Source organism: Manacus candei, unplaced genomic scaffold (assembly GCF_025592945.1).
Source record: "Manacus candei isolate 608988 ecotype Guabito, Panama unplaced genomic scaffold, ASM2559294v1 h1tg000565l, whole genome shotgun sequence".
Lineage (NCBI taxonomy): Eukaryota > Metazoa > Chordata > Aves > Passeriformes > Pipridae > Manacus > Manacus candei.
Window position 1 is genome coordinate 1 of NW_026138613.1, and position 22060 is coordinate 22060.

Here is a 22060-nt window from a genome sequence, read left to right on the forward strand (position 1 = left end):
CCGCCCCCCGCCGGAGGAGGCTCCGCCCAGCGCGGGGGTGTGACCTGTGCCAGGAGGTAAAAAGGGGGCGTGGCTTTGCAAGGGGGCGTGGCCTGCAGAGGTGCAAGGAAGGGGTGGGGTCTTTGGGAAGAGGGAGGGGCTTCAAAGTGTTAAGGGTGGAGCTTATTGCAGGGGGAGGGGCTTAGAGGATGGGGGCGTGGCTTAATAGAGTGGAGGTTAAGGATGGGGCGGGGGGCTTAGTGGCACTTCTGGGTGTGGTTTGGGGGGCGTGGCCTGGCTGAAAATTTTGGGGGGGGGAGGAACAGAGTGATCTTTTGGTGGGCGTGGCCAGCTGGCACTGGGCGTGGCCCTGCCCTTGGGGGGGCGTGGCCTACACTTTAAATCACATTGACCCTCCTGGTGGCGCCATCGTGGCAACCCCCCCCAAAAACGGGCGTGGTTCTCAGTGGGCGTGTCCACCCCTTCCCCAGGCGCTGGCCACGCCCCCCCTGCGCTGTCCCCGCCCCCTCTGCAAGATGGCCGCCCACCCCCGTTGCCTGGCCCGGCTCTTCCTGTGCCGGAGCCGCAGCAGCTCCTCCCATTGCCGGCACCTGCCCCAGGTGAGCCCGGGGGGGGCGTGGCCTGGCCTTAGGGGGGCGTGGCTTAACCCTTAAGGGGCGGGGCCAGTCGTTAAAGGAGCCCCGTTCATATTGAAGGAGGTCCTAAGGGGCGGGGCCTGTTGCCAAGGGCGTTGCCAGGGGGCGTGGCCTATCAATAAGAATGTTGCCAAGGGGCGTGGCTTGTTATCAGGGGTGTGGCAGTGGGCGTGGCTTGTTGCTAAGAGGCCCTAATTCCCATATTTAGAACCCTAAAGAGGCGGGGCCTGTTGCCAAGGGTGTTGCTAGGGGGGCGTGGCCTATCCGTAAGGGCGTTGCCAGGGGGCGTGGCTTGTCGCTCCAGAGCTCATCTCCCATTGGAGGAGGTTCGAGGCGCTGAGGGGGGGCGTGTCCTCACTCTGGCCCCCGCCCCTCTCCCCCCCAGGTGCCACGCCCACCTCCTCTGGGGGGATCTGATTCGCCGCCACCGCGGGCGAGGACGAGTGGGCGTGGCCTGATGACGTCACCACGTCAAGCTCCGCCCCCACATGACGTCGAGCTGCTAAAAAAGGAGGGGGCGTGGCCTCCTGCAGGCCCCGCCCCCTTTTTAACAGTTCTTTTAATTAAAAATTAATTTATTTACAATAAAAAACAGGAGGGGGCGTGGCCTCAAGTGGCCACGCCCCTACAAAGCCACACCCTCGTCTCTGAGTTCATTTTTGGGGTCTTTTATCCCAAATTTCTGGGTTTTCTTTCACCTCAAGCCCCTCCCACTTTTTTGGGAGGGGTGATTTTTGGGGCCACGCCCCTTTTTTAAGCCACTCCCCCTCCTAAAATTCCCCTCCCCCACCCTTTTAATTTTTATTTTCTTAATTTTTGGGGTCTCCACCTTCAATTTTTGGGTTTTCCCCCCAAATTTAACCCCCCAAAAACCCTCCTTTTTCCCCCTTAAAATTCCCTTTTTCCCCCTTTTTTCTCCCTTTTTCCCCCTTTAAATCCAATTTTACCCCCCCAAAAATCAACTTTTTGGGTTTTTTTTTTTTTTCCCCAACCCCCCTCAATATTTTTAGGGTCTCTCCCCCAAATTTTGGGCTCCTCCAGGACCCTAAAATCCAATTTTCTCCCCCTTTTAACCCCCTTTAAATCCAATTTTACCCCCCAAAAATCAACTTTTTGGGGTCCTTTTTTTTCTCCACCCCCCCCAGATATTTTTGGGGTCCCTCCTTTATTTTTTCAGGGTCTCCCCCCAAATTTAAGCCCCAAAAACCTCCTTTTTATCCCCTAAAATTCCCTTTTTCTCCTCTTTTTCTCCCCCTTTTTCCCCCTTTAAATCCAATTTTACCCCCCAAAAATCAACTTTTCGGGGTCCTTTTTTTTTCCCCACCCCCCCAGATATTTTTGGGGTCTCCCCCAGACATTTTTGGGGTGTCCCCCAATATTTTAACCCCCTTTTTACCCCTAAAATCCCCTTTTAACCCCTTTAAATCCAATTTTACCCCCCCCCAAAAATCAACTTTTCGGGGTCCTTTTTTTTCCCCACCCCCCCAAATTTTTTTGGGGTCTTCCCCGATATTTTCACCCCCTAAAATTCCCTTTTTCTCCTCTTTTTTCCCCCATTTTTCCCCCTTTAAATCCAATTTTACCCCCAAAAATCAACTTTTCAGGGTCCTTTTTTTCCCCATCCCCCCCAGATTTTTTTGGGGTGTCCCCAGATTTTTTTGGGGCGTCCCCCGATATTTTTACCCCCTTTTTTCCCCCAAAAATCCCCTTTTCCCCCCCTTTAAATCCAATTTTACCCCCCCAAAAATCAACTTTTCGGGGTCCTTTTTTTTCCCCACCCCCCCCAAATTTTTTTGGGGTCTGCCCCGATACTTTTACCCCCTTTTTACCCCCTAAAATCCCCTTTTAACCCCCTTTAAATCCAATTTTACCCCCCAAAAATCAACTTTTCGGGGGTCCTTTTTTTTCCCCACCCCCCCCAAATTTTTTGGAGGTGCCCCCCGATATTTTTGGGGCGTCCCCCCGAATTTTGGGGCCCCCTTTTTCACTTCTTCTTGGTCTCCTTGCAGGCCACCACGTAGCGCTGGGCCACGTTGAGGGGGGGGGAGTAGCCGTCGGCGTAGGACGTGTCCTCGAACAGCACCGAGTAGTCGTCCTGGGGCTGGGGGGGGGGACACGGGTTTGGGGGGGTTGGAGGGGATTTGGGGGGGTTTGAAGGGGATTTGGGGGATTTGGGGGGGTTTGAATAGCATTTGGGGGGGTTTGAGGGGATTTGGGGGGGTTGAAGGGGATTTGGGGGGGTTTGAAAGGGATTTGGGGGTCCCTGGAGGGGGTTCTGGAGAGGATTTGGGGGAGCTTGAGGGGATTTAGGGGGGTTTGAAAGGGATTTGGGGGTCCCTGGGGGGGGTTCTGGAGGGGATCTGGGGGGGTTTGAAGGGGATTTGGGGGGGGTCTGAAGGGGATTTGGGGGGGTTTGAGGAGGTTTGAGGGGGATTTGGGGGGGGTTGGAGGGGATTTGGGGAGGTTTGGGGGGGGTTGAGGGGAATTTGGGGGGATTTGGGGGGGTTTGGGGGGATTTGAGGGGGATTTGGGGGGGTTTGAAGGGGGATTTGGGGGGGTTTGAAAGGGATTTGGGGGTCCTTGGGGAGTTCTGGAGGGGATTTGGGGAGGTTTGAGGGGTCCCCAGGGGGGGTTGGGGGGGATCTGGAAGGGTTTGGGGGTCCATGGGGGGGGTTGGAGGGGATTTGGGGGGTTTGAAAGGGGTTTTGGGGGGTTTGAAAGGGATTTGGGGGTCCTTGGGGGGGGTCCTGAAGGTGATTTGGGGGGTCCCTGGGGGGGTTTGAAGGGGATTTGGGGAGGTTTGAGGGGGTCCCCAGGGGGGGTTGGGGGGGATCTGGAAGGGGGTTTGGGGGTCCCTGGGGGGGGTTGGAGGGGATTTGGGGGGTTTGAAAGGGGTTTTGGGGGGGGTTTGAAAGGGATTTGGGGGTCCTTGGGGGGGTCTGAAGGTGATTTGGGGGTCCTTGGGGGGGGGTTGGAGGGGATTTGGGGGGGTTTGAGGGGGATTTGGGGGGTTTGAAAGGGATTTGGGGGTCCTTGGGGGGGTCTGAAGGTGATTTGGGGGGTCCCTGGGGGGGTTTGAAGGGGATTTGGGGAGGTTTGAGGGGTTTTGGGGGTCCCTGGGGGGGGTTATTGGGGATTTGGGGGGGTTTGAAAGGGATTTGGGGGGGTTTGAAAGGGATTTGGGGGGGTTTGAAAGGGATTTGGGGGGTCCCTGGGGGGGTTGAAGGGGATCTGGGGGGGGTTTGAGGGGGATCTGGAAAGGGTTTGGGGGTTCCTGGGGGGGCTTTGGGGGTCCCCGAGGGGATTTGGGGGGTCCCTGGGGGGGGTCTGAAGGCGATTTGGGGGTCCCTGGGGAGTTTTTGAAGGGGATCTGGGGGGATTGAGGGGTCCCCAGGGGGGGTTTGGGGGGTTTGGGGGGGGTTTGAGAAGGATCTGGGGGGATTTGGGGGGGTTTGAGAGGTCCCAGCAAAGTTTCGGGGGGTCCCAAGGGGGAGTTTGGGGTCCCCTTGGCAACAGACCCCACCCGTTGGCAACAAGCCCCACCCCTAAACAACTCCCACCCACAAGCCCCGCCCCTTAACGCCCTTGGAAACAAGCCCCCACCCCTTAGCAACAAGCCACATCCCTTAGCAACCCCCTTGGTAACAAAGCCCCACCCCTTAACCCTCTTAGCAAAAAGCCCCCACCCCTTAACCACCCCCTCACCAAGCTCCGCCCCTTAGCAACAAGCCCCGCCCCTTAGCAACCCCCTCACCCACAAGCCCCGCCCCTAAACCCCCTCAGCATAAAACCCCACCCCTTAACAACCCCCTCACCCCCAGCCCCGCCCCTTAGCAACAAGCCACACCCCTTAGCAACCTAATAGCAGACCCTATTAGCGACAAGCCCTGCCCCTTAATGAGCCCCCTAGCAACAAGCCCCACCCCTTAACAACCCCCTCACCCACAAGCCCCGCCCCATAACAACAAGCCCCACCCCTTAGCAACCCCCTTACCCACAAGCTCCACCCCTTAACAACCCCCTTAGCAACAAGCCCTGCCCCTTAACAACCCCCTCACCCACAAGCCCCGCCCCTTAACAACAACCCCGCCCCTTAGCAACCCCCCTCCTCGCCCTTTAGCGCCCCCTGGTGGCTGAACCCATTCCACCCTCCCTCAGTTCCCGGGGGATTTTTTTGGGTAAAACCTCGGGGTTTTTTTGGTTTTTGGGTGGTTTTTTTGGGGTTTTGGGGCTCACCCTCTGCGGGGGGGCGTGGATGAGGGCGCGGTAGAAGCAGGTGGTCTGCGGGGTAGAGGGCCAGCACCAGCTGGTCCTTGTGGAAAAGGGCCTCGGGGTCGGTCTCAGGGTTGGTTTTCCACTGGGCAGGGGGATGATGCGGCGGCGGCTCAGGGTGTGGCGCCTGGGGGGGGGAAAGGGGGGAGAGAGGGGTTAGGGGGGGATTGGGGGGGATTTGGGGGGGGGTTTGGGGGGGTTTTGGGGGGGATTTGGGGGGGATTTGGGGAGATTTGGGGGGATTTGGGGGGGTTTGGGGAGATTTGGGGGGATTTGGAGGGATTTAGGGGGCATGTTGGGGGGGTTTGGATGGGTTTGGGGGGGGTTGGGGGGGATTTTGGGGGGACTTGGGGGGTTTTGGGGGGATTTTGGGGGGATTTGGGAGGAGTTGGGGATGGGTTTGGGGGGATTTGGGGGGGACTTGGAGGGGATTTGGGGGGGTTTGGGGAGGGATTGGGGGGATTTGGGGAAGTTGGGGGGGTTTGGGGGGATTTGGGGGGGATTTGGGGAGGGATTGAGGGAGTTGGGGATGGGTTTGGGGGGGATTGGGGGGGGTTGGGGGGAATTTGGGGGGGATTGGAAAGGTTGGGGAATGGGGTTTGGGGGTGTTTGGGGGGGGTTGGGGGGGATTTGGGGGGATTTGGGGGGGTTTGGGGGATTTGGGGGGGATTGGGGAGGATTTGAAGGGATTTGGAAGGATTTTGGGTGGATGTGGAGGGATTTTGGGGGATTTGGGGGGGTTTTGGGGGAATTTGGAGGGGTTTGGGGGGGATTGAGGGGGTTTTGGGGGGATTTGGGGGGGATTTGGGAGGGGTTGGGGGGATTTGGGGGGGTTTGGGGGGGATTGGGGGGGGTTTGGGGGGTTTAGGGGGATTTTGGGGGGGTTTGGGGCGATTTGGGGGGATTTGGGGGAGTTTGGGGGGGTTTGGGGAGGATTTGGGGGGATTTTGGGGGGTTTGGGGGGGATTGGGGGGGAATTTGGGGGGATTTGGGGAGGGATTGGGGGGGTTGGGGATGGGTTTGGGGGGGATTTGGGGGGGTTTGGGGGGGTTTTGGTGGATTTCAGGTGATTTTGGGTGGAATTTGGGGGGATTTCGGGTGATTTTGGGTGGATTTGGGGGGATTTTGGGAGGATTTGGGGGGTTTTGGGGGGATTTTGGGTGATTTTGGGTGGATTTGGGTGGATTTCAGGTGATGTTGGGTGGATGTGGGGGTATTTTGGGTGGATTTCAGGTGATTTTGGGTGGATTTGGGGTATTTTGGGTTTGGGTGGATTTGGGGTGATTTTGGGTGGATTTGGGGGTATTTTGGGTGGATTTGGGGTGATTTTGGGTGGATTTGGGTGATTTTGGGTGGATTTGGGGTGATTTTGGGGGTATTTTGGGGTGTTTTGGGTGGATTTGGGGGTATTTTGGGTGGATTTGGAGGGATTTTGGGTGGATTTGGGTGATTTTGGGTGGATTTGGGGGTATTTTGGGTGGATTTCAGGCGATTTTGGGTCACTCACTCCTTCCCTTCCTCGTCGATGTCGTCGACTTCGTACCTGCAGGAACCACAAGGGGGCGCTAAAGAGGCCGCGAGGGGGGGCGTGGCCTGAGCCTCAGGGGGCGGGGCTTGGTGCAAAGTGGGTGGGGCTTGGGGTGCAGTGGGCGGGGCCTGAGGGTTCAGGAGAAGATTTGGGGCAAAAAAAGGCGGATTTTGATAATTTTTGGGTGAAGTGGGCGTGGCTTATCCACGAGTGGGCGTGGCTTGACCCGAGTAGGTGTGGTTTAACCCCAAAAGGGGTGGGTTTGTCCAAAAAGGGGCGTGGCTTAACCTCAAAATTGGGCATGGTTTGGCATGAAAGGGGCGGGGTTTAAACCAAAAGGGGTGTGGCTTAACCCTAAAAGGGGCGTGGTTTCCTCAAAGGGGTGTGGTTTAACCCAAAGGGGGATGTTCTAACCCCAAGTAGGCGTGGCTTAACCCAAGTGGGCGTGGTTTAACCCAAGTGGGTGTGGTCTAACCCTAAGTGGGCATGGTCTAACCTGAGTGGGTGTGGTCTAATACAAGTGGGTGTGGCTTAACCTCAAGTAGGTGTGGTCTAACCCCAAATGGGTGAGTCTAACCCCAAGTGGGTGTGGTCTACCCCTAAGTGGGTGTGGCCTAACACCAAGTAGACATTCTCTAACCCGAGTGGGCGTGGTCTAACCCCAAGTGGGTGTGTCCTAGCACCAAGTGGGCGTGGTCTAACCCCAAGTGGGTGTGTCATAACACCAAGTGGGCGTGGCCTAACCCCAAGCAGACATTCTCTAACCCCAAGCGGGCGTGGCCTAACACCAAGCAGACATTCTCTAACCCGAGTGGGCGTGGTCTAACCCAAGTGGGTGTGTCCTAACACCAAGTGGGCGTTGGCCTAACCCCAAGTAGACAATCTCTAACCCGAGTGGGCGTGGCCTAATCCCCGGTGGGCGTGGCCTAACACCAAGCAGACATTCTCCAACCCGAGTGGACGTGGTCTAACCCCAAGTGGGTGTGGCCTAACACCAAGTGGGCGTGGCCTAACTCCAACTAGACAATCTCTAACCCCAAGTGGGCGTGGCCTAACACCAAGTAGACATTATTTTATCTGAGTGGGTGTGGTCTAACCCCAAGTGGACATTACCTAATCTGAGTGGGTGTGGTCTAACCCCAAGTGGGCGTGGCCTAACCCCAAGTGGACATTATCTAATCCAAGTGGGCATGGTCTAACCCCAAGTGGGCGTGGCCTAACCCCAAGCAGACATTCTCTAACCCGAGTGGGCGTGGTCTAACCCCAAGTGGGTGTGTCCTAACCCCAAGTAGGTGTGTCCTAACACCAAGTGGGCGTGGCCTAACCCCAAGTAGACATTATTTTATCTGACTGGGCGTGGTCTAACCCGAGTGGGCGTGGCCTAACCCCCCCCCAAAAAGGGGCGTGGCCACTCACTTGTTGGCGGCGTGGCTGTAGCTGACCACCTCGGCCAGGATCCACTGCTCGTCCCCCTCCAGCGCCTTCACCCGGGCGGCCACCTTGTCCCCCGGCTTGGCCACGTAGTCCCCGGCCGCCGGCACGCCCCGCACAGGGGGGGGGGCCTGGGCAGGGGGGTCAAAGGTCAGCCCCGCAGACCCCGCACCCGAAAATCCCCCCAAAAACTGGTGTTTTACCCCAAAAACGCCCCCTTTTCGTCCCGAAAATCGGTGATTTTTACCCAAAAACGGCCCTTTTCTACCCCAAAATCGGATAATTGGGCCCTTAAAATTGCCCAGTTCTACCCCAAAACCGCCCAGTTCTACCCCAAAACCCAAAAATGTACATTTTTGCCCTGAAAATCAGTGATTTTTACCCCAAAATTGCCCAGTTTCTACCCCAAAATGTACATTTTTTGTCCTAAAAATTCCTGATTTTTACCCCATAATTGCCTATTTCTATCCCAAAATCGGATAATTGAGCCCAGAATTGCCCAGTTCTACCCCAAAATTGGTTGTTTGGGCCCTAAAATTGCCCAGTTCTACCCCAAAACCCCCAAATGTACATTTTTGTCCTGAAAATCACTGATTTTTACCCCAAAATCACCCATTTCTACCCCAAAATCGGGATAATTGGGCCCTAAAATTGCCCATTTCTACCCCAAAACCGCCCAGTTCTACCCCCAAAATGTACATTTTTGTTCTAGAAATTGGTGATTTTTACCCCAAAACCGCCCATTTTCTACCCCAAAATTGAATAATTAAGCCCTAAAATCGCCCAGTTCTACCCCAAAACCCAACAATGTACATTTTTGCCAGAAAATCAATGATTTTTACCCCAAATTTGCCCATTTCTACCCCAAAATCCTGTTTGACCCAAAAATGTGGATTTCATCCCCCTTTTTCCTCTAAATCTGCCTTTATCCCCATAAATTCCCCTTTATCCCAAGAAATCCCCTTTTTATCCCCTTTTCTTCCCCCATTTCCCCCCCCCTTTCTCCCCCAAATCTGCTTTTATCCCCATAAATTCCCCCTTTATGGACCCAAATCCCTCTTTTTTTCCTTTTTTCCCCCTTTTTCCCTCACTTTTCCCCCCATTTTCCCCTCACTTTTCCCCGGGTTTCCCGATCCACAGGGGCAGGGTCATCAGCACCTCCAAAATCCCCCTTTTTCCCCCCCAAAATCCCTCTTTATCCCCCCAAAATCCCCCTTTCTCCCCCCCAAAATCCCCCCTTTATCCCCCCCCAAAATCCCCCTTTATGGACCCAAATCTCTCTTTTTCCCCTTTTCTCCCCATTTTTTCCCCCTTTTTTTCTCATTTTTTCCCCCCTTTCCCCTCATTTTTCCCTTTCCCCCTCATTTTTCCCCCCTTTTCCCTCATTTTTCCCCCCCTTCCTCTCACTTTTCCCCCTTTTCCCTCACTTTTCCATCTTTTTCCCTCACTTTTTTCCCCCTTTCCCCTCATTTTTCCCCCCTTTTCCCTCATTTTTCCCCCTTTTTCCCTCACTTTTTTTCCCCCCTTCCCCTCAGTTTTTCCCCCCTTTTCTCTCACTTTTCCTTCCTTTCCCCTCATTTTCCTCCCCCTTTCCCTCATTTTCCCCCCCTTTTCCCTCACTTTTCCCTGGGTTTCCCTCACTTTTCCCCCCTTTTCCCCTCACTTTTCCCTCCTCTTTCCTTCACTTTTCCCCGCTCTTCCCTCATTTTCCTCCCCCTTTCTCTCACTTTTCCCCCTTTTTCCCTCACTTTTCCCCCCCTTTTCCCTCACTTTTCCCCTTTTCCCCTCACTTTTCTTTCCTTTTCCCTCACTTTTCCCCCCTTTTTCCCTCTTTTTTCCCCTTTTTCCCTCACTTTTCCCCCTTTTTCCCTCACTTTTCCCTTCCTTTTCCCTCACTTTTCCCCCCTTTTTCCCTCACTTTTCGCCGGGTTTCCCCGATCCACAGGGGCAGGGTCCTGGCTGATGCTGCACCACCATCATCAGCACCCGCCAAAATCTCCCTTTATGGACCCAAAATCCCCCCAAAATCCCCCTTTATGAACCCAAATCCCTCTTTTTTTCCCTCATTTTTCCCTCACTTTTCCCCGGGTTTCCCGATCCACAGGGGCAGGGTCATCAGCACCCCCCAAAATCCCCCTATCTAAATCCCCCCCAAAATCCCCCAAATCCCCCAAATCCCCCCTTACCCCCACCCCAAAATCCCCCTTTATGAACCCAAATCCCTCTTTTTTCCCCCTTTTCCCCCTCACTTCTCTCCGGGTTTCCCGATCCACAGGGGCAGGGTCATGGCCGACTGCTGCAGCACCATCATCAGCACCCCCAAAATCCCCCTTTATCCCCCCAAAATCCCCCTTTATGGACCCAAATCCCTCTTTTTTCCCTCATTTTCCCCTCACTTTTCCCCGGGTTTCCCAATCCACAGGGGCAGGGTCCTGGTTGATGCTGCAGCACCATCATCAGCACCCCCAAAATCCCCCTTTATCTCCCCCAAAATCCCCCCTTTATCCCCCCAAAATCCCCCTTTATCCCCCCAAAAATCCCCCTTTACCCCCCAAAATCCCCTTTATGAATCCAAATCCCTCTTTTTTCCCCCTTTTTCCCTCACTTCTCTCCGGGTTTCCCGATCCACAGGGGCAGGGTCATGGCCGACTGCTGCAGCACCATCATCAGCACCCCCAAAATCCCCCTTTATCCCCCCAAAATCCCCCTTTATGGACCCAAATCCCTCTTTTTTCCCTCATTTTCCCCTCACTTTTCCCCGGGTCATGGCCGACTGCTGCAGCACCATCATCAGCACCCCCAAAATCCCCCTTTATCCCCCCAAAATCCCCCTTTATGGACCCAAATCCCTCTTTTTTCCCTCATTTTCCCCTCACTTTTTCCCCGGGTTTCCCAATCCACAGGGGCAGGGTCCTGGTTGATGCTGCAGCACCATCATCAGCACCCCAAAATCCCCCTTTATCTCCCCCAAAATCCCCCTTTATCCCCCCAAAATCCCCCTTTATCCCCCCAAAATCCCCCTTTACCCCCCAAAATCCCCTTTATGAATCCAAATCCCTCTTTTTTCCCCCTTTTTCCCTCACTTTTCCCCGGGTTTCCCGATCCACAGGGGCAGGGTCAAGGCCGACTGCTGCAGCAGCGTCATCAGCACCCTCAAAATCCCCTTTTTTCCCCTCAAATCTGCCTTTATCCCCCCAAAATCCCCCCTTTATGAACCCAAATCCCTCTTTACGGACCCAAATCCCCATTTTATCCCCCTTTTCCCCTCACTTTTCCCTGGGTTTCCCGATCCACAGGGGCAGGGTCATCAGCACCCCCAAAATCCCCCTTTATCCCCCCAAAATCCCCCAAAATCCCCCTTTATCTCCCCAAAATCCCCCTTTATGAACCCAAATCCCTCTTTTTCCCCCTTTTTCCCTCACTTTTCCCTCATTTTCCCCTCACTTTTCCCCGGGTTTCCCGATCCACAGGGGCAGGGTCATGGCCGACTGCTGCAGCACCATCATCAGCACCCTCAAAATCCCCCTTTATCCCCCCAAAATCCCCCTTTATGGACCCAAAATCCCCCTTTATGGACCCAAAATCCCCCTTTACCCCCCAAAATCCCCTTTATGAACCCAAATCCCTCTTTTTTCCCCCTTTTCCCCTCACTTTTCCCCGGGTTTCCCGATCCACAGGGCAGGGTCATCAGCACCCCCAAAATCCCCCTTTATCCCCCCAAAATCCCCCAAAATCCCCCTTTATCTCCCCCAAAAATCCCCCTTTATGAACCCAAATCCCTCTTTTTTCCCCCTTTTTCCCTCACTTTTCCCTCATTTTCCCTTCACTTTTCCCCGGGTTTCCCGATCCACAGGGGCAGGGTCATGGCCGACTGCTGCAGCACCATCATCAGCACCCCCAAAATCCCCCTTTATCCCCCAAAATCCCCCTTTCTACCCCCAAAATCCCCCTTTATCCCCCCAAAATCCCCCTTTATCCCCCCAAAATCCCCTTTATGAACCCAAATCCCTCTTTTTCCCATTTTCTCCCCATTTTCCTCACTTTTCCCCGGGTTTCCCGATCCACAGGGGCAGGGTCATGGCCAACTGCTGCAGTGTCATCAGCACCCTCAAAATCCCCTTTTTTCCCCTCAAATCTGCCTTTATCCCCCCAAAAATCCCCCCTTTATGAACCCAAATCCCTCTTTACGGACCCAAATCCCTCTTTTTCCCTCACTTTTCCCCCTTTTCCCCTCACTTTTCCCCGGGTTTCCCGATCCACAGGGGCAGGGTCATCAGCACCTCCAAAATCCCCCTTTATCCCCCCAAAATGCCCCTTTATCCCCCCAAAATGCCCCTTTCTCCTCCCCAAAATCCCCCTTTATGAACCCAAATCCCTCTTTTTCCCATTTTCTCCCCCTTTTCCCCTCACTTTTCCCCGGGTTTCCCGATCCACAGGGGCAGGGTCATCAGCACCCCCAAAATCCCCCTTTATCCCCCCAAAATCCCCCTTTATGAACCCAAATCCCTCTTTTTCCCTCATTTTTCCCTCACTTTTCGCCGGGTTTCCGATCCACAGGGGCAGGGTCCTGGCTGATGCTGCAGCAGCGTCATCAGCACCCCCAAAATTCCCTTTATCCCCCCAAAATCTCCCTTTATCCCCCCAAAATCCCCCTTTATCCCCCCCAAAATCCCCCTTTATGAACCCAAATCCATCTTTTTCCCTCACTTTTCCCCCTTTTCCCCTCACTTTTCCCCGGGTTTCCCGATCCACAGGGGCAGGGTCATCAGCACCTCCAAAATCCCCCTTTTTCCCCCCAAAACCCCTTTATCCCCCCAAAATCCCCTTTATCCCCCCAAAATCCCCCTTTATCCCCCCAAAATCCCCCTTTATGGACCCAAATCCCTCTTTTTTCCCTCATTTTCCCCTCACTTTTCCCCGGGTTTCCCGATCCACAGGGGCAGGGTCATGGCCGACTGCTGCAGCACCATCATCAGCACCCCCAAAATCCCCCTTTATCCCCCCAAAATGCCCCTTTATCCCCCCAAAATCCCCCTTTACCCCCCAAAATCCCCTTTATGAACCCAAATCCCTCTTTTTTCCCCCTTTTCCCCTCACTTTTCCCCGGGTTTCCCGATCCACAGGGGCAGGGTCGTGGCTGATGCTGCAGCACCATCATCAGCACCCCAAAATCCCCCTTTATCCCCCAAAATCCCCCTTTACCCCCCAAAATCCCCCTTTACCCCCCAAAATCCGCCTTTATGAACCCAAATCCCTCTTTTTCCCCTCACTTTTCCCCCTTTTCCCCTCACTTTCCCGGGTTTCCCGATCCACAGGGGCAGGGTCATCAGCACCTCCAAAATCCCCCTTTTTCCCCCAAAACCCTTTATCCCCCCAAAATCCCCCTTTATCCCCCCAAAATGCCCCCTTTATCCCCCCAAAATCCCCCTTTACCCCCCAAAATCCCCTTTATGAACCCAAATGCCTCTTTTTTCCCCCTTTTCCCCTCACTTTTCCCCGGGTTTCCCGATCCACAGGGGCAGGGTCATCAGCACCCCCAAAATCCCCCTTTATCCCCCCAAAATCCCCCTTTATGGACCCAAAATCCCCCTTTATCCCCCCAAAATCCCCTTTATGAACCCAAATCCCTCTTTTTCCATTTTCTCCCCCTTTTCCCCTCACTTTTCCCCAGGTTTCCCGATCCACAGGGGCAGGTCATGGCCGACTGCTGCAGTGTCATCAGCACCCCCAAAATTCCCTTTATCCCCCCAAAATCTCCCTTTATCCCCCCAAAATTCCCCTTTATCCCCCAAATCTCCCTTTCTCCCCCCAAAATCCCCCTTTATGATCCCAAATCCCTCTTTTTTCCCCCTTTTCCCCTCACTTTTCCCCAGGTTTCCCGATCCACAGGGGCAGGGTCATGGCCGACTGCTGCAGCACCATCAGCAGCACCCCCAAAATCCCCCTTTTTTCCCCTCAAATCTGCCTTTATCCCCCCAAAATCCCCCCTTATCCCCCCAAAATCCCCCTTTATGGACCCAAATCCCTCTTTTTTCCCTCATTTTCCCCTCACTTTTCCCCGGGTTTCCCGATCCACAGGGGCAGGGTCATCAGCACCCCCCAAAATCCCCCTTTATCCCCCCAAAATCCCCAAAATCCCCCCTTTATCTCCCCCAAAATCCCCCTTTATGAACCCAAATCCCTCTTTTTCCCCCTTTTTCCCTCACTTTTCCCTCATTTTCCCCTCACTTTTCCCCGGGTTTCCCGATCCACAGGGGCAGGGTCATGGCCGACTGCTGCAGCAGCGTCATCAGCACCCCCCTCCTCATCGTCTTCCTGGGCGGCTCGGCCTCGCTGTAGATCCCGGCGATCTTGGCGGCTGCGCGGAGGGAAGAGAGCAGAGAAATCCGGGAATTCCGATGGAATTCCGACGGAATTCGGGCGAAATTCGCGGGTTTTCGGTAAAACCCGGCGCCGTTTCCCGCCTTTTTTCCCGCCGTGAGGGGGAGGCTCTCGGGCGCCCCCTGGCGGCCGTACCGATGCGCCGCTCCTCCAGCAGCGACTTGATCTCGGCGATCTTATCGAGGGCCCGCCGCAAAATGCTGCGAAAAAGGGGGGAAAACGGGAAAAAAAGGGGAAAATGAGGAGTTTTAGGGGTGCGGGGGGGGGCGGAGGGAGGGATTTGGGGGGGAGAAAAGGGGGGGTTTGTGGGAAAAAGTGGGGGATTTGGGGGGGGAAAGGGGGAGCGGGATGAGGGGAAAGGGGGGATGAGAGGAGGGGGTTGTGGGGATAAAGGGGGGGTTTTTGAGGGGAAAAAGAAGGGATTTGGGGTTAAAGTGGGGGATTTGGGGTTAAAATGGGGGATTTGAGGGGTAAAGGGGGGAATTTGGGGTTAAAGTGGAGATTTGAAGGGGAAAAGGGGGAATTTAAGGGGTAAAGGGGGGAATTTGGGGTTAAAATGGGGATTTGGGGGGGTAAAGGGGGGAATTTGGGGTTAAAGTGGGGATTTGAAGGAAAAAAGAAGGAATTTGGGGTTAAAATGGGGATTTGGGGGGGAAAGGGGGGGAATTTGGGGTTAAAATGAGGATTTGAGGGGGGAAAAGTTGGAATTTGGGGTTAAAATGGGGATTTGAGGGGGAAAAGGGGGAATTTAGGGGGTAAAGGGGGGAATTTGGGGTTAAAATGGGGGATTTGGGGGGGAAAAAGAAGGAATTTGGGGTTAAAGTGGGGATTTGGGGGGTAAAGGGGGGAATTTGGGGTTAAATGAGGATTTGGGGGGTAAAAGGGGGAATTTGGGGTTAAAATGGGGGATTTGGGGGTAAAAGGGGAGAATTTGGGGTTAAAATGAGGATTTGGGGGGTAAAGGGGGGAATTTGGGGTTAAAGTGGAGATTTGAAGGGGAAAAGGGGGAATTTAAGGGGTAAAGGGGGGAATTTGGGGTTAAAAAGGGGATTTGAAGGAAAGAAGAAGGAATTTGGGGTTAAAAAGGGGATTTGGGGGGAAAAAGAAGGAATTTGGGGTTAAAATGGGGATTTGGGGGTAAAGGGAGAATTTGGGGTTAAAGTGGGGATTTGAGGGGGGAAAAGGGGGAATTTAGGGGGTAAAAGGGGAGAATTTGGGGTTAAAATGAGGATTTGGGGGGTAAAGGGGGGAATTTGGGGTTAAAGTGGGGATTTGGGGGGTAAATGAGGGAATTTGGAGTTAAAAAGGGGATTTGAGGGGAAAAGAAGGAATTTGGGGTTAAAATGGGGATTTGGGGGGGAAAAGGGGGAATTTAGGGGGTAAAGGGGGAATTTGGGGTTAAAATGGGGGATTTGGGGGGGAAAAAGAAGGAATTTTGGGGGTTAAAGTGGGGATTTGGGGGGTAAAGGGGGGAATTTGGGGTTAAAAAGGGGATTTGAGGGGAAAAGAAGGAATTTGGGGTTAAATGGGGATTTGGGGGGGGAAAGGGGGGAATTTGGGGGTTAAAATGGGGGATTTGGGGGGGAAAGGGGGAATTTGGGGTTAAAGTGGGGGATTTGAGGGGAAAAGAAGGAATTTGGGGTTAAAAAGGGGATTTGAAGGGAAAAAGAGGAATTTGGGGTTAAAAGGGGATTTTGAGGGGGAAAAGGGGGAATTTAGGGTTAAAAGGGGATTTGAAGGAATAAAAGAAGGAATTGGGGTTAAGTGGGGATTTGGGGGGGTTAAAAGGGGAGAATTTGGGGGTTAAAATGAGGATTTGGGGGGTAAACGGAGGGATTTTGGGGGTTAAAATGGGGATTTGAGGGGAAAATGAAGGATTTGGGGGTTGAGTGGGGTTTGAAGGGGAAGGGGGGATTTTGGGGTTTAAATGGGAGATTTGGGGGGGAAAAAGAAGGAATTTGGGGTTAAAGTGGGGTTTGGGGGGTAAAAGGGGAATTTGGGGTTAAAATGGGAGATTTGGGGAATAAAGGAAGATTTTGTGAGCATAAAGTTGGAATTTGAAGGAATAAAGTGGAAATTTAGAGTCAAAATGCGGAGTTTGGGGCAAAAAAAGTGGCAGAATAGAGAGAGATTTTGGGGTGAGAAATGTGGATTTTAGGTGAAAAACTGGATTTAGGAGTGGGAAATGTGGATTTTGGGGTGGAAAAAGTGGATTTTGAGGCAAAAAAGTGGGATTTGGGGCTGAATAAAAGGGGGTTTTGGGGTGAAAAATCGAGATTTGTGGGGAAAGGGGGTTTTTGAGGGGAGAAAAGTGAATTTTGGGGTGGAAAAAGTGAATTTTGGGGTGGAAAAGGTGGATTTTGGGGCAAAAAAGAGGGATTTGGGGCTGAATAAAAAGGCGTTTTGGGGTTAGAAATATGGATTTTAGGTGAAAAAGTGGATTTTGGGGTGAGAAAAAACGGATTTTGATGGCAAAAATGTGGATTTTGGGCAGAAAAGCAAGATTTGGGGGCCAATAAAAGGGGGTTTTGGGGTGAAAAATCGAGATTTGTGGGGAAAGGGGGGTTTTTGAGGGGAGAAAAGCGGATTTTGGGGTGGAAAAAGTGGATTTTGAGGCAAAAAAGTGGGATTTGGGGCTGAATAAAAGGGGGTTTTGGGGTGAGAAATATGGATTTTAGGTGAAAAAGTGGATTTTGGGGTGAGAAAAAACGGATTTTGATGGCAAAAATGTGGATTTTGGGTAAAGAAGCAAGATTTGGGGGCCAATAAAAGGGGGATTTGGGGGGAAAAATCGAGATTTGTGGGGGAAAGGGGGTTTCTGAGGGGAGAAAAGTGGATTTTGGGGTGGAAAAAGTGAATTTTGGGGCAAAAAAGTGGGATTTGGGGCTGAATAAAAGGGGGTTTTGGGGTGAAAAATTGAGATTTGTGGGGAAAGGGGGGTTTTTGAGGGGAGAAAAGCGGATTTTGGGGTGGAAAAGGTGGGTTTTGGGACTCACTTGCACTCGGCCTCGGCGTCGGCCTTGGCTGTGGTGTAGAGCCCCCGGAGCTTGGTGCGGTAATAGGGGGAGACTGGGGGGGCCCAGAGGGTCAGGGGGGTCCCAAAATCCCCCAAAATCCCCCATTTATCCCCCAAAAACCCCCTTTTCCCCCCAAAAAACCCCTTTCCCCCCAAAATCTCCCTTTTTCTCCCCCAAAAAATCCTTTTTTTCCCCCAAAATCTTCCTTTCTCCCCCCAAATCCCTCCTTTTTTTTCCCAAATCCCCCCTTTTTCCCCCCAAATCCCTCCTTTTTTTTCCCAAATCCCCCTTTTCCCCCAAAATCCCTTTTTTTCCCCCCAAATCCCCCTTTTTCCCCCCAAAATCCCCCTTTTTCTCCTCTAATCTCCCTTTTTCCCCAAAATTCCCCTTTTTCCCCCAAAATCCCTCTTTTTTCCCCCCAAAATCCCTTTTTTCCCCCCAAATTTCCCTTTTTCCCCCAAATCCCCCCTTTCCCCCAAAAAAAACCCTTTTTCCCCCCAAATCCCCCCTTCCCCCCCAAATCCTCCTTTCTCCCCCCAAATCCCTTTTTTTCCCCCCAAATCCCCCCTTTTTCTCCTCTAATCCCCCTTTTCCCCCCCCAATCCTCCTTTCTCCCCTCAAATCCCTCCTTTTTTCTCCCAAATCCCCCTTTTTCCCCTAAAATCCCCCCTTTTCCCCCAAAAAACCCTTTTTCCCCCCAAATCCCCCCTTTTTTCCCCCCAAATCCCCCCTTTTTTCCTCCCAAATCCCCCCTTTTTTCCCCTAAATCCCCTTTTTTCCCCCCCAAAATTTCCTCTTTCTTTCCCGAAATCCCCCTTTTCCCCCCAAATCCACCCTTTTTTCTCCCCAAATCCCCCTTTTGCCCCCAAAATCCCCCCAAAAATTCCCAATTTTACTCTTGTTCTCCGTCTGCATCCGCTCGTGGGTCTTCTGGATGTTCACCAGGTTGTGCTCGCTGCGGGAGCGCTCCTCCTGGGACAGGGGAAATTGGGATTACAGGGGGGATTTGGGGGGAAAAAGGGGATTTTGGGGGGAAAAAAGGGGATTTGGGGAAAAAAAAGGGGATTTGGGGGAAAAAGGGGGATTTGGGGGGGAAAAAGGAGGATTTGGGGGAAAAAAGGAGGATTTGGGGGAAAAAGGAGGATTTGGGGGGAAAAAGGAGGATTTGGGGTAAAAAGTGGGGATTTGGGGGGAAAAGGGGGGATTTGGGGGGAAAAAGGAGGATTTGGGGGAAAAAGGAGGATTTGGGGGGAAAAAGGGGGATTTGGGGGGAAAAAGGAGGATTTGGGGGGGAAAAGGGGGAATTTGGGGGGAAAAAGGAGGATTTGAGAGGGAAAAAGGGGGGATTTGGGGGGAAAAAGGAGGATTTGGGGGGGAAAAAGGAGGATTTGGGGGGAAAAAGGAGGATTTGGGAGGGAAAAAGGGGGATTTGGGGGGAAAAGGGGGATTGGGGGGAAAAAGGAGGATTTGAGAGGGAAAAAGGAGGATTCTGAGGGGAAATGGAAGATCCTGAGGGGAAAATGGGGATCCTGAGGGGGGAAATGAGGGATTCTGAGGGGGAAATGCAGGATTCTGAGGGGGAAATGGAGGATTCTGAGGGGAAATGGGGGATCCTGAGGGGGGAAATGGAGGATTCTGAGGGGAAATGGGGGATCATGAGGGGAAAATGGGGTCTCTGAGGGGAAATAGAGGGTTTTGAGGGGAAATGGGGGATCCTGAGGGGGAATGGAGGATTCTGAGGGGAAATGGAAGATGCTGAGGGGAAATGCGGAATCCTGAGGGGGAAATGGGGGGTGTGAGGGGGAAATGGGGGATCCTGAGGGGGAATGGAGGATTTTGAGGGGAAATGGGGGATCCTGAGGGGAAATGGGGGATCCTGAGGGGAAATGGGGGATTCTGAGGGGAAAAGAGGGTTCATGAGGGGGAATGGGGGATGGTGAGGGGGGAATGGGGGATCCTGAGGGGAAATGGGGATTCTGAGGGGGAATGGAGGATTCTGAGGGGAAATGGGGGCTGTGAGGGGGAAATGGGGGATCTTGAGGGGAAAAGAGGGATCTTGAGGGGAAATGGGGGATCCTGAGGGGGGAAAAGGGGGATTCTGAGGGGAAATGGAGGATCCTGAGGGGAAAAGAGGGTTCATGAGGGGGAATGGGGGATCCTGAGGGAAAAAGAGGGTTCATGAGGGGAAATGGGGGATCCTGAGGGGGAATGGAGGATCCTGAGGGGGGAAAAGGGGGATCCTGAGGGGAAATGGGGGATCCTGAGGGGAAATGGGGGATCCTGAGGGGGAAATTGGGGGATCCTGAGGGGGAAATTGGGGATCCTGAGGGGAAATGGGGGATCATGAGGGGGAAATGGGGTATCCTGAGGAGGGAAAAGGGGGATTCTGAGGGGGAATGCAGGATTCTGAGGGGGAAAAGGGGGATCCTGAGGGGAAAAGAGGGTTCCTGAGGGGAAAATGGAGGATTCTGAGGGGAAATGCGGGACCCTGAGGGGAAATGCGGGATCGTGAGGGGGAACTGGGGGCTGTGAGGGGGAAATGGGAGATCCTGAGGGGGAAATGGGGGATCCTGAGGGGGGACGGAGGGTCGTGAGGGGGGAACCCCACCAAACCCCCCCCCCCCCAAAAAAAAACCCCAAATCTCCCCCCAAAATCCCTCTACCTGCGTCTGTTTGATGAGCTGGTGCAGCTCCCCGAGCAGCTCCGCGATGCGGGAATCGGCCGAAACCAGCGCCATGACGGGAGAAACGGGAAGGGAAGGGGGGGGGGGGGACACAAAATGGCGGCGGCGCCTGAGGGGAGCCGGGAATCGGGGGGGGGGGGGAACAAAATGGCGGCGGCGCCTGAGGGGAGAGAGAAGGGGGGGGGTTGAGGCCACGCCCACGACGCACAAGCCACGCCCACGGCGAGACCCTAATATGGTTTTACCGCAACAAGCCACGTCCCCTCCGCGACCCTATTGGTGGGTTTTCCTTTCCCTCCCATCCTATTGGTTTGGGCCCGCCCCGCTTGGTTCCTATTGGCCGGGGGAAGGGTGTCATGTGACCAGCGAGTCACGTGACGAGGGCGAACATGGCGGAGGAGGAGCCGCTGCTGCCGCCGGGTGAGACCAAAACTGACCCAAAATGACCCCGAAATGACCCCAAAATGACCCCAAAATGACCCCAAACCCCGCACCTAAAACTGACCCGGGAGGGGCCGAGAGGGGCTGACCCGAAACCGGCCCAAAAATGACCCGCGAGGGACCCGAAATGACCCAAAATGACCCAAAAATGACCCGAGCTGATCGAAAACTGACCCCAAACCGACCGAAAACGAGCCAAAAGCCATGAAAAATGACCCAAATTGGCCCAAAAAATGACGTAAAATAGACCAATAACTGACCTCCAAAAACTGATACAAAAATGACCCAAACTCAGCCAAAACTGACCCGAAATGGACAAAAAACGACGAAAAAAATGACAAAAAATGACAAAAAATGACAAAAAATGACAAAAAATGACCCGAACTGCCCCGAAATTGCCCGAAAAATGAATCAAAACTATCCCTGAACTGACCCAAAATTGAACCAATAACTGACCCCTGAAAGGGCCCAAAACTGCCCCGAAATGACCCAAAATGGCCCAAAATGACCCCAAATGACCCAAATTGCCCCAAAATGACCCGAAATGCCCCAAAATGCCCCAAAATGCCCCAAAACTGACCCCCCTCCCCCCCCCCCAGCCGAGGCCCCCCCGGAGCCCCCGAATTCCCACTGGAGGGACGGAGTCGCTTTCTGGTGAGTTCCGGCCCCGCCCCTTCAGGCCCCGCCCCTTCCCCCCGTTGTGACCACGCCCCGTTAAGCCCCGCCCCCCTACCCTCCCGCTCTCTGGCGCCCCCCGCAGGCTGCTGGGGCTCTGCAACAACCTGCCCTACGTGCTCATGCTCAGCGCGGCCCGCGACATCCTCGACCCCCACCGGGGGGCGCCGGTGAGTGACCACGCCCCTTGGGGGGCGGGGACCACGCCCTGATTGTCCTCGACCACGCCCCGTTTGTTATTGGCCACGCCCCTTTTGTCTTTGACCACACCCCTCTTTGTCATTTGCCACACCCTGTTTGTCTTTGACCACACCCCCTTTTGCTGTTGGCCACACCCCTTTGGCCACACCCTCTTTGGCCTTGGCCACGCCCCTTTGTCCATGACCACACCCCCTTTGATCTTGGCCACACCTCCTTTGTCTTTGACCACACCCTGTTTGTCATTGACCACACCCCCCTTGTTCGTTGACCACGCCCCTTTGTCCATGACCACACCCTGTTTGTTATTGGCCACACCCCCTTTGTCCTTGACCACACACCTATTCCTTGACCACACCCCTTTTTCTGTGGCCACACCCCTTTGTCCTTGACCACACCCCCCTTTGTCATTGACCACACCCCCTTTGTCCTTGACCGCACACCTTTGTCTTTGACCACACCCCCTTTATAATCGACCACACCCCTTTTTCCCCCTGACCACACCCCCTTTGCCATCAACCACGCCCCCTTCGTCCTTGACCACACCCCTTTGTCTTTGTGGCCACACCCCTTTGTCCCTGACCACGCCCACCTCATTCATTAACCACGCCCCCTTTTGTTTCTTGATTGCGGACCACGCCCCTTTTTTGTCAGGCCACGCCCCTTTGTGATTAAACCACTCTATTTTTGGGGAAGACCACGCCCCTTTTGAGGAGGCCACGCCCATTTTTATCTCCCTTTGTCCCCCTCCCCCTCAGGAGGCTCCGCCCACCAACCGAACCCGCTACGACTGTGACC

At 54.0% G+C, this 22060-nt stretch overlaps 1 protein-coding gene and 1 long non-coding RNA gene across 2 annotated transcripts; one reads left to right on the forward strand and one right to left on the reverse strand.

Annotated features, from left to right (window-relative positions):
* Positions 1-2619: 2619 nt before the first annotated feature.
* On the reverse strand, positions 2620-20076 carry SGF29 (SAGA complex associated factor 29). Its single transcript, XM_051776615.1, is given in 12 exon segments — positions 2620-2736; positions 4872-4922; positions 4924-4994; positions 4997-5034; positions 6415-6450; positions 7852-7975; positions 7978-7997; positions 14095-14224; positions 14383-14447; positions 17244-17316; positions 18161-18236; positions 19928-20076. Coding segments are annotated over 12 exon segments (876 nt in total). The 5' UTR covers positions 20003-20076.
* A 225-nt stretch (positions 20077-20301) lies between these two features.
* Positions 20302-22060, forward strand: LOC127466023 (uncharacterized). Its single transcript, XR_007902571.1, has 4 exons — positions 20302-20368; positions 20989-21043; positions 21150-21234; positions 22021-22060. It is a non-coding gene; the product is annotated as an uncharacterized LOC127466023 (long non-coding RNA).